Raw genomic sequence first — 12,608 nt, 5'->3', positions numbered from 1 at the left:
CATATGCTTCATCTAGAACAGAAATTTAGTCCTCCTCAAAGCAGTATTACAAATGGAAGAAGAGTCTGCATTAATTCTGAGCGTTCTTTTAGCCAGTAAAAACAGAACTATGCTTCTATCACAGTAGAAAACCCATTTTTGCAGCCAAGTACTAGACATGCCTTCCCTCAATCACATGGGATAGTTGTTACGTGTGGCTACACAACACTCAGAACTACAGAGAGCTTTATGGACACTGCAGTTCTGAGAAGTGACTGCAATGGGAAGCAGAAAGAAACCCCCTGCAGCACCACCACTGCTATCTTGAGCCACCCACCTAATGCAATTTGCAGCCTCTAACATTTTTTTCACCTCTCATAACCTTTGCCATACCCTTCCTCTTATTGCAAATCAACATAATTGCCCTTAGGTAAGATCACTGGCATTTTTGTTATTTCTTGGATCACCTCCTGCCTCCAGTTTTGGAGCAGCCTCTTCTACCTGCCACTGATCCAGAGAAAAAACTCCCTTACTAATGCAGTTCTCCTTTCAGTCCCTCCTCCCCTACAAGTTCTTAGGGCTTATTTCCAAGGCACAACCCAGCTCTGCACCCCTCCCATTGATCATGCCCAAGCCAAAGGAAACCCCTCCCAGCATCCCTCATGGCAAGCGGCACTTTCTTCTTCCATCTCCCACTGGACAGAGATGCCTTATGAGCAAGCTCCTGTACTTCTGCCCCAGTCAGAAGCAGTACAGGGACAGACACTCTCCAGTAACACATAGTCTCCTGAGAAGACACATGATCATGTCGCAGAGTCCTGCCCCTCCCCTCCCAACCCTTTTATTAGGCACCCTATCATCAAATCCTGCCGTCTTTGCAGACAGCATGCACTATCTTGCCAGAGGGGAGAAACTAAGGTGCTACTTAAGTGAACTGGATGACAGTAATGGGACCATAAGCTCCTCCAGAAAGAGCAAGTACTCAACTGACACTCAAAAATCATGTGGACTTTCACAGGTGCTTTTTAAGGCCCTCAACAGTTAGATCCTGGCTATCTTGGGTACCTACTCCCTATTCAGACCACATCACGGCTGTTCAGCTTGTTTGGAAATGCTTCAGCCACAAAGGCTCAGATGCAATTTTCCTAGACTGAAACTAGGCTATCAATTTCCTCAGGCCATTTCTGAGCAGGTGGCTTGGTTTCACAGGCTAATTTTCTCCTGACAGTACATTTACTAGTCTTAAAAAAACTGCTTGTAATTGGCATATGGTTTCATTCGCTGGCTTCTATGGTTGTCAAACTCTTCACAAACAATTACAGAATTGTTTTACAGTACTTCCCAAGAGAAAGAAAATAATTATTGCTCTTTTGAAAATGGCAGTGTTTATCCCAAGCCCAGATTTCCTGTGAGAACGATGTGCTGGTTTCCATATCAAGTCTTTCCCAGTTTTTCAGACCATCACCAGTTCTTTTTCAGAAAGGCACCCCCCTTTTTTCATCTGTGGATATGCTAAGCAAATTTCAAAGTGAAAAATATGTTTCGCTGCACTAAGTTTGAGAGCAGACACAGAAACCCTGCTGGCTGCCTGGGAGAAGTCACAAGTCACATTACCCTTTCGTGCTAGAGGTCCGCATCTGTAAGATGAGGAGCAGAATCTGTGAGATGCTTTGGGACTAATAAAACTTGCTTTGTAATGTACAGTTATTAGGTTATTATTCACTATAATATCCTATTACTTATTTCATCCCCATCTACTGCCAATAACCTTACCAGAGCTAGGATAACATGGCAAGTTTGATGGATGGGGTAAGAAACAGGCAGGAAGAGAGCAACTCTCATTCATATAAATTAAAACAGCATAGTACTTCAAGTGTTGGTACCATGAAGAAGCCTCCTGCTTCTGCAAACATATTAATTTTTCTATCCAATTGATCAGCTGACTTAAAAGAAATAAGTTTTCATATTTATTTGTCATTGCACTGTCAGTATTACACACCGAGTTAGACCAGGATTCACAGACTTGAACGATGTCTTCTGAGACACAGGAGTCTATACAATCACAAAGGGGGTACAGAAGACGAAACCACAACTATGAATCTTCTAAATTTTATGCTATAAAATCTTCTCTATTTCCTGCTATTTGCTCCACCAAATTACTAGGGGAGCAAATTTAGAAGAAACAAAGGGAAAAATGGAACTGTGGAATTAATTTCCACTGGACATCTTGGAGGCCATAAGCTCAAAAGGAGATTAGACAAATTCCTAGGAGATTGGTATACCCTCCAGCTTCTGGTAATTAGCAGCTTAGGGACTACTTGAGCCTGTGGTTGCATTTGGACCACAATGCTTAGTAACCCTTCATTGACCAGAGGATTTCCTGGTACTTACCTTTTTTCCTTTGCACTCTCTCCCCAAGTGACTGCTACAGGCCATTAAAGCAAAGAACACACAAAAGTAATGGATTTTTGACCTGCTTCAGCTGCTCTTACTGTCTTATGTTACATTCTTAGCGATGTCTCAGTGTCCAATGCAACACTGGAGATAGCCTTTTCAGACATACAATATTGCAGAAAGAACTGGATAATTTTGGCATTCTAAGATACGCTGTAAGTGTGCTTGTAGCAAGACACCTACATAATAAATTAAAAAAAAAAAAAAAAGTTGCCCGAGTTGTTCAGAGTGCATTTCCAAATGTAACAGTCTTGCAAGCATCTGAAGGACAGCTTCATGGCAGCTAAAAAGCATCTGTGCGGCTTCACATTTTGATCTGGACACATCAATATTGACAAGGCAGACTAGAGGAAGTTGAAAGAAGAGCAGCTAATTTAATTAAAGGAACTGGAACATCCAAAAAGTGAAAAACTACTGAACATTACATCTGATTTAGATAATTTTAGCCAAAGCTCTATGTAAACATAAACTATATTTAGAGAGAGTAAAGAAGGAAGAAAGAAGGCCAGAACTTAGTATGTCTGTTTCTGATCATCCATGGGAAATCAACACCAAATAAGAAAAAAATAGAATAAAATACTGATTTGTACACCTTTGGAAAGTGCCAAAATATTTCCACAGCTGCTATTCCTGATCTGAAGGACAATGTCAGTTGCCTCATTTATTTACATGATTTTAGCAGAGGTGTCACAGGGAGACATTAATAGCAAAACAGACCCCAGACTTCTGGATGATTTAAATAAAGCAGTGTTTATTTTTAATCTGCTGAGACAGCAGCACTGAAGTCAGCCAGCAATGAGGAGCTGGAGGCCTAAAAATGAGGAGCTGGAGGTCTAAAAAAGGAAAGGTAGTGCTGTCCTGGTTTCAGCTGGGACAGAGTTAATTGTCTTCCTAGTAGCTGGTACAGTGCAATGTTTTGAGTTCGGTATGAGAAGAATGTTAACAATACTAATGTTTTCAGTTGTTGCTAAGTAATGTTTAGTCTAAAGTCAAGGATTTTTCAGCTTCTGATGCCCAGCCAGCAAGAAGGACAGCTGACCCAAACTGGCCAACGGGGTATTCCATACCAGGTGACATCCCATTTAGTATAGGAACTGGGGGGAGTGGGTGCAGGGGGAATCGCTGCTTGGGGACTAACTGGCCCGTGGTGAGCAATTGCATTGTGCATCATTTGTATATTCCAGTCATTTTATTATTACTGTTGTCATTAGTGTTATCATTATCATTAGTAGTTTCTTCTTTTCTGTTCTATTAAACCGTTCTTATCTCAACCCACAAGTTTTACTTCTTTTCCCGATTTTCTCCCCCATCCCACTGGGTGGGGGGAGTGAGTGAGCAGCTGCGTGGTGCTTAGTTGCTGGCTGGGGTTAAACCACGCCATGCTACAGCAAATTTCAAGTGGGCTATCCCACAGACTGAGCAATGAACACTGCATAAGAATTTGAACCCAGTAACATTCTTTTCCAGGACAAGATATTGAGGCAATCACCGTGTCTGTGTATTTCTAAAGACTGGTTATTTAGTCTACCCAGACCCAGCTCCCTTTATACAGGACAGAGACACACAGATGAGGTGAACTGCTCCCACTGAGGCCCACTGCAAGCATTTATAGAAAGCAGCACAGAAAAAAAATGGAATTACAGGATAAGAATAAGTATCATAAGGAAATACTTACAACATAAACCACTGCACTGAAATAACTTTCTGAGAGGTAGCAGACAGGATCTAATTTAGGCAAAGAATTAGAAAGTGGAAAACAAACAAAAATCTGCAAGTGGGAGATGGATTAGGCAGCTGTCCTGGTTATCTACCTCCAACTTCTATCATTGTGCCTCTTCCAGGACTCTACTGCTCAGTAAAGGAAGAAAAAATTAGAATCTTGAAAAAACCATGTTGGAATCTTTTATAATTTACAAAAAATTTGAAAATACTTCAACATTATATCTGATTTTCAAGTGACTGTTTAAAATTAATTTTTCCATTTATTGGAACCCCCCCCCCCCAAACCAAAACCCAGAATCTAGCCAGAAGTTAACATGCCATTAATAATATTGTAGTATCTGTGAACTACCAGTTTTCTTGGTAATTCTAGATACTTCACTATCTAACTGGACAAATTTCCATGGTATGCTCCATTAAAAAATATATTTAGCGTTGCCCTTTCTATTGTACTACACCTGGATGAGAAATGTCTTCATTTAAGATCAATTGTGAGTCTTCTCACCACAGACTTACAGGTCAGATAAGGTCACTCCCTGCCCCACCCCCCAATAATAATTCACTGTTCTTCATTAACATTCAAGCATTAAGTTGCTTAACCAAATTTACTTGTGGAAAAGACACTCGGGGCAAGCATAGGTGGCAAAATAGAACCCTTGCAGCACCACTTAAAACTACATACCACAAAAATCATGTTCATGTTCAGACACATCATTTTAACTCGGACAACTATGTAAAAAGAAATTGTTTCTATGAACTGAGAATTCACGTAAGATCTGTTTGAAAAAACTTGAGTGCTGACATGGTAAACCAGCTCAATTCCCAAGCAAATATATCTGGGGGTTTTCTTCATGATGCAAAGTGAAGAACTTTAAGCCTAAGGAAAATTGATTAATGTTCATTTGCTTAAACACACAGGAGTAAGCATACCAATAAAAATTTTGAGAAACTATGAGGTGGGGTAGGTGATGGCACCAATCTATCACCTGCAATAAACGTTTATTAATAAAACTAAGACTTGTTGACAACAGATATACGGCAAACAATGCAGCAGATCACAGCATTTTCATTAGGGTTTATGAAGATCAATTGTCTTGAAAAGCTAATGAAATTCCAGTACAAGATCTGCACTGCTGATCAAAAGCAGCAACAGAGAATTGTGAAGTATTGAAATCAATTGCCTTCACTCTGCCAGAATTCTTTTAATTTTTCTCAGCTGCACTGTACTCATGACCATGGAAGCAAGCATGCTATTTCCAACTGAATCCCAGCCACAGAGCTGACACAGGGTGGATGACATGATGGTGAGGAATAGGGATGAAGCTTCAGCACAGTAAGCAGTCAGGCAACTTCCTATCACGCCTCAGAGTTTCACACAAACCTGTAGTAGCTTTCCAAGTCAGCCTCCTTCAACACTACTGGTGCAAGGGACAGAGCACCTGCATTGTCTGGGGAGTGACCTCAGCTACAGGTATTCTGACCCCAAATACAGCCGTTCTGGGTTTGGTCACTGAACACCGACTGCCAGTTCTGTTCAAAGACACACACACATTCAGGCTAGACCCCAGTGCTGTACAAAATAGACCCACCAACACTTAAACTTCTGTCCTAGACCCAGTGAAACTTCCCACACTTCCTACACTGTAGAAGGAGAATGAGACTGACTGTTGCTCTAGGCCTGAAGAAGACTCCTCTCCTTCACTCTCTTCTCTTGCCCATACAAGCACATGCCACAAGTCCGCCAGGCAAAGCCTTTTTAAGTTCTGGTCAGAAATCTGAGCTATCTTGCCCTTAAAACATGCTCAAGTCTTTTCCAGACAAAAGCCAAGTCTTTCTTGGGGCTGGAGTGAGGTGCTCACACAAGAGACCGTCTCCACCCTGTTACCCTCTTGCTGTTGTGTGTGCTATACTCTCAGGTGTATCCAGATGCCAGACAACCACAGCACATGAGATGCAGTAGCAGCGGTGTTGGCACCTGTGGCTTCTACCATGTGATAAAAATCTGTGCTGCTATCTATTCCTTACAACAGTTTTTCAGGCTGCCTGGGCTAAGCTTACACCAGGATGCTACCAAGCGCTTCAGCCTGTGCCCTCCCAGTGAGTAGGGATGTACCTCTGAAGTAGAGGGTCCCTCCACATCCCAACCTGGCATGGCAGTTTCCCCTTCCACAGCCTTATACACACTTCCTGCTTTTGTTGCTGTTCTTCAGTCTCATTTATTCATTCTTCACCTCAGCCGTTCGGAGGTTCCTTCCACATGGATTATAATGCTACAGGACAGCATTCATTAGCATGGCACATTTTATATTACAAACATCAAGGTGCATATAAGGCTGGGAGTGATTAACATTTAATAGCTGCCCGAGACAATTATGAGGCAGCTCTGTGCAGCTCATCCAATGCAGTTCAGTGCTCAGTGTCACTGACAGAACTTCTCTCAGCAGGAGCATCCTTGTCAGCATGACAGCAGGCTAAGATCCCCCAGGCATATGGAAGGACCAAGAGAGGGCAAATTCCTCCTTCAATTAGTGCCAATCACTCCCTGAAGCATACCGCCCATTACAGGCTGCGTGATGGCTTCCCACATCCAAGTTTTTCCATGCATATTCTGGCACTACCTGCATAAAATATGAAAGGACTAAGGGATTATTTGGCTTTCTGCATTACTAAAATTGAAATAACTGACAGCTCATGCTTATGTAACAGATTTCACTCGGCTCAATACTGAGGTTTCAAGCATTTCAGTGATTTCTCAAAGTCTGAGTGAAACTTGCTTCATGGCTACAGAGAGCACCCAATGTTAAATATCTGCCTCCCCAAATTCTCCTTACAGATGACAAAAGTTTTTTTTTAAAATGCAAAGCCAAAATGAGTAGTTTTGTATCTCACATTAGGGACTTTTGCTTAGTAAGCAAAACTTGCTAATACTTCAAGCAGTTCAGAAATCAAAACGTCTAGGCTGAAAGCACTGTGTTCATTATTCCAATCACAAAACTAGCACTGCGTATCCAGAGTGGTTTTTATGAAGCTTAATTCATGAAAAGGAACAGAAAAAATTGGCCCTTTCCATTAAGTTTCAATTTATGTAATAATTGCTGGCAAACAACACATTGTTCCAAACACTGCAAAGAATGTGCTGTATTTTTACAAAATTCTTCCCTATCAGTTGGCAAAAATGGGCTACTGCTAAGTGAAAGATGATAAAGTTATTTTCTGAACACAGTAAAATATAAACAGAACACAAGGCAGATTGAACAGCTGTCTCTTACTTAGTTTATGAACATGGATCTGAAAATAATTTATTACTCTAGTAACCCTCATCCTCCAAACACCCTCCAATACTTAGCAGCGTTCTTACCTGTCCATATTTACTGGGGGTTGATGTGAAACAATCACGCGCGAGCAGGTGATGGGTTTCCCGTTGTGCGGAGATTGCATCGCATGCTGAAGCTGAGGTCCTCCTGCAGGTTCCAAGGGAGATGCAGGACTGGTTATGACTAGAAAGAGAAAACAGGTTTTCATAAAACCAAACAACATCACCTACCTGCAGATTAGGATGAAACATTTCCTACAAAAGACAGCACAGCCAAGGCAAGCTACAGTTTTAAAAAATGGAGTTCCCAACACCCCTCCTTTCCCCACCCCACCTCCTTTGTCAAGTTTTTGGGCACACAAGCCTTGTTTCAGGTCCAAAGTAAATGCCACAAATTTCAAAGCTATAGCTTTACGGACAAGAATAAATGCTTTACAATGATATACACAATTCCAACACATAAGCCAGTGGTCAAAATAGGCTGATATCTGACAGAATATTATGCTGGCACTTTTCAAGCAGCAATAGAAAATGGAATAGGAGAACACCGGGAGATCATCAGTGGTATTTCTTGGTTCCTGTTTTGATTTCTGACTGTAACCCAAAAGGAAATCAAGAGGAAAAAATCTCCATGGGATGGATACTTCTTTCAACAAGTACCAAACCCTACGATAAAATGCTGTAGAGAGCAACATAAAATTAGGGTATCCTTTTGTCTCATCCAAAACCGATATGATAGATGTTACTGGCCTGCTTCAGGATGTTCTTTTAAAGTACAACTACACCCTTCTGCATTGTGTCTGCAGTCACACTAATTCACATAGAGCTCAGTAAAAGGAAGCAATTGCACCCCACCCATACTAGCATCTGTTATGATAATCACAAGGACAATTTAGTATTTGTTTCTTTTCACTGTATAAATAATTAAACTTGGTAAGCAACTCCCTCTCATTGAACACCAATGTGACTAAGTTGCTAAACCAGCTAACTCATTTAGTAATGGCTAGCTAACTACCTATATGGAAACACTAAATAATGTTTGCTAAGACTTCAGTTATACTCCTCTCATAGTTTTCTTTACTGCAATTAGTGTACCAAGTTTCAGAATTTTATCTCATTGTGCTTAGCAGGCATTTATTCACCTGTTTTGCTCAGGGCACAGTTAAACACAATACCTGCTTCTCCAGTAATATTTGCCTTTGATATATGTCCATTTTGCTGGTCATTGGGTTTCTACAAAGGAAGCACAGTTTTGTAAATTAAAAATGTCACTGAAGAAGTGAAGCATGCCCAATATTTACATATTAAGTAGCAGCACTGACCTTATCTACCGCTTCTACACGCCTAGTTCTCTTCATGATCTCCTCAAGCCTCTACAATGAAATGTAAAGGGGTTAAATAATGTTTGCTGGCATTAATTTAAAAATATCTCTCCCAACCACAACTGCTTGTCATTTATCAGTTGCATCTGTTTACTGTAGAAAGATAAATTATTTATTACTGTTGGCAATATTCCTTTCACTTTCACGTCAGGCTACACAGATGAGGACCACAGCTTTTCTGAGGGCACATTTATATCATAGATAACTTTCTACAGCTGAGGTGGAAGCAAACTGCTAAGGCAAAACAAATTACGGTTTCTCTGCATGTACTGAGTTACCTTCTTCCTTTCCAAGCGCTCTTGCTCTTCTCTTTGGAAATGCTTTTCACGTTCTAATCGAAGCCGCTCTGCCTCTTCCCGTAGGCGAGCTTCCTCTTCTTTCTGTGTTGATGGTAAAAGAAAAAGAAGTGAGAAATAATTTACTGTTTAAGGACAGATTTACACCGATATCTGCTTAACTATGCATATCTACAACACCCTGAGAAGACACTTTTGGGGTTTACAAGTCACCAACAATATTTTCAGAACAAATTGCACATTTCTTGATTAATCTCCATGTTTTGCATAGCATTAAGAGATGCGTAACTGAACAACAGACATCATATTTGGTTCTGTGCCTCTTCTGGGGCGTGTGCATTAAAGCACACCAGATGACAAATAAGGAATACATTTCCTAACCTTCAGCATTAAAAGAGCAGCCAGGAAAGTATTAAAGAGATTCACGTTTTGAGTGGTGGATGTTTTTGAGAGTCAAACAAAAGCAGCAGAACGTTTTATTTGGCCAACAGAGTCATCACTTAATGAGACCAAGGACAAACAGCCACAGGTACATTTGTACAAGCTTTCCATTCCTGCTCTTTTAATTAAATGTAAGATTTGTCTGGAATATACTGTAGAAAGGCCTTGCTCCCCAACAGAGACAGTGTTGTATGATGGAACTGCTACAAGTTCATTTGTTATGGCTGTAACATCTAAAAAAAACTTGGCCATGTGCTATCTCTGAGTGCTAAACTGGGGATGTACCTCAGTTTAGCATTTCAAAGAAAGCAGCGTACATCTTCTGAAAAAGAAAATTGCCATTTCTAAGCTGTATTCACTAATACAATTCTTGAAACATCTATTTCGGGAGCATACATTTAATTATATACCAGAAGAAAAAAACCTAACATCTATAAGGCAGATTGAAGTGCTGAATCTTGGGGGCAAGAAAGCACATGCAAAAAGTAAGAGCACATGTGAGAAGAGAAGAATCCTATCCAGAATGCTTACCACAGCCTCTCCTGAAGTTGGTAAACCAACATTATGCCCATCAAAAATGTCAGCACTTGAAAAATTGTATTTTGATTTATTTACTGTTATGTATTTTGAGTAGCTGCTCTGATTTCAGGAGGACTGCACCAGGTGAACGTTCTCCTTGGCTTGACTAAAGTGATCAAAACCTACCCCTTCCCACTAGCCCCACACAAAAGTAATATTGGGCATAGGCTTAGAACTCAGCAGTGCTGTCTCCAACACTCTAAATAGTTATTTTGGCATCTAGACTTTCTATAACTGTGACGACAAAGAGCTCCCTGGTATAATACCATTCATTAAAACCCCCCAATACAACTCTTATTGATTTTTTCATCTTGATTTATCAGGAACAGGAAAAGATTTGTTCTAAATAAATAAATTCTACAGGGAAAAAAACAAAACAAAACTTAACTCCCTACCACATGTTTTTGTCAAGAAGATATATCCTTACTCTTTGAACCACTCTATGGTATGAACTCTGCCCCAACCATATTCACTTTATAGATAGCACTTAAATTTTAGATATCCCTCTAATCTAGGTGCTGCATAAGAGATGTTGCTTCATCCACTTCACTGCCAACTCAACTGGCACAGAAATTCCAGGAGGGGAGCATACTTGTTTCTGAACGCGCTCCAGCTCTTCTTTCTCTTTCTGTTCTCTCTCTTCTGCCTGTCGGCGCAGCCGTTCTTCCTTTTCCCGCCCCTCCTCTGCTTCCTTTCGTTTTTTTTCTGCTTCCTGTCTGCGAGCTTCTTCCTCTTCTCGGCGAGCTCTTTCTTCAGCTATCCTCTGTGACAGCTCCTCCTTCTTTTGCCTGCAATCATGAAACAAGCATAAGAAAAATACGTAAAAAAAAAAAGGAGGGGAAAACCCCAAACCACCAGATTCCTGACCCAAAACACCAGCACTGCAGAACAGCTGGATAATGGTTGCACTGCTGTCTCATTCAGAAGCTGCCTGTTCTGCTTCCAGCAGGGACCAAAGGTGAAGCTCTGTGGAACACAAAAATCTTTGCAAGGTAATACCAGTAATTCTCCAGCATATGCCTGGCTTTCACTGATCTATGACTCGTGTACTTTCTGAATCAGAAACAGTATCATTGACTTTAATACATCTTGCAAAACACTTCTTTCTGTAATTTAATTTAATCATACTTTGAAATAGTATACATTTTTGGCACCCATCTTATCTTGTGGCAATGACTCCTGAATTTAAAAAAAGTATCTAATTCTGCTGATCTTTGAATGTTACCTCCTAACCTCACTTAATACCCCCTCATCCTTGTATTATGGGAGTGAATAACTTTTCCCCTTCACCTTTGATGTTACCCAAATTATTTAGGACTTTGTAGCTTATCATATCCCCACTCAGAAGTAGAGGGCAGATGGTCTTCCCAGCTGAAGAATCCTCACCTGTTTAGTAGATTTTCATATGGGAGCTGTTCTATACTTGTGATCATCCTTGATGTCTGTCTGCACTTGTTTTCCTAGTTTTACTGATTTTACTGTGTCAAAAACGTAAAACTCAACATTCAAGACATGGATTCACCTTGGATAGTTCAGAATGACATTTTCATTTTGTTCTCCTTTTCTAGTAACTCGAAACAGTTCATTTATTTCATTGACCATGACTCACCTGATACTTTCATATACTCAACTCCAAACAAGATCTCTTCCCTCAGAAATAATTAGTGCAGAGACCACCACCACCACTACATGAGTTAAGTTAGGGTTATTTCCTTATACGCATTCCTTCATGCTTAGCAGTATTGAAATTCAGCTTCCGTTTTTTTTCTCAGCAATATAAGATATGTCTGAAACTCTTCTGCTTTATCTCACTGAATACCAGCATTATCTCACTGGCCACAACGCCTTTCAAGTTCATTTATGAAGGCACTGCACAGAGACTGAAAACTCCTTTCACTGTGAAAGCTGATTATTCTTTACCTTTTGTTTTCAATCTTTCAGTCTTAGTATTTATTCACCATATTACTCTTATGCCACAGCAGCTTCTTTTCTTTACAACCCTTTTTGAGAGGCACCATGTCGTGAGCCTTTTAGAAAGCCAGGCTATTTTAACTGGCTCTGCCTTGTTCCTATGTTCAGCAATGTTGTTAAAGAACTCCAACAAATTCCAGAGGCATGGCATCCCTCTAAAAAGGCGCTCAACTTGTGTTATAGTCACAGTCATAAGTATCCAGATGGGCTACTCATTTGCTAGTAGGAAAATGAGACACATCATCAATTACCTTCCAAAACTGTTGAGAATCTTGATTTTAAATGAAAAAACAAAGAGTTTTGTCACAGCTGTTGGACACCTAAACACCACCCATGGTAGAGATCTTGCAATTCAAAGTAAGACATTGTGCCAGTCACAAAGTTGAAAGCTGTGCAGTTCTCTAGCTGGAACAGCTTTGTAAATCTCTGAGGAAACAATGAACCACTACACCAAGGATCTGCTCTCTCCTCCTG

At 40.5% G+C, this 12,608-nt stretch overlaps 1 protein-coding gene across 4 annotated transcripts in view; it reads right to left on the bottom strand.

The window, feature by feature from the left end:
- The window catches only part of MAP7 (microtubule associated protein 7), a 125,398-nt gene that overhangs the window by 2,722 nt on the left and 110,068 nt on the right, over positions 1 to 12,608 (bottom strand). For all 4 annotated transcript variants that reach the window (XM_069787245.1, XM_069787244.1, XM_069787246.1 and 1 more), the window contains 5 exons: positions 10,756 to 10,951; positions 9,126 to 9,227; positions 8,788 to 8,838; positions 8,641 to 8,698; positions 7,511 to 7,649 (listed from right to left, as the gene is read on the bottom strand). In XM_069787245.1, coding sequence (XP_069643346.1) covers positions 7,511 to 7,649; positions 8,641 to 8,698; positions 8,788 to 8,838; positions 9,126 to 9,227; positions 10,756 to 10,951 — 546 coding nt within the window. The remainder of the gene's footprint in view (positions 1 to 7,510; positions 7,650 to 8,640; positions 8,699 to 8,787; positions 8,839 to 9,125; positions 9,228 to 10,755; positions 10,952 to 12,608) is intronic.

Source organism: Haliaeetus albicilla, chromosome 7 (genome assembly GCF_947461875.1).
Source record: "Haliaeetus albicilla chromosome 7, bHalAlb1.1, whole genome shotgun sequence".
NCBI classification, from domain to species: domain Eukaryota; kingdom Metazoa; phylum Chordata; class Aves; order Accipitriformes; family Accipitridae; genus Haliaeetus; species Haliaeetus albicilla.
This window is presented reverse-complemented; position numbering and strand designations above follow the sequence as displayed.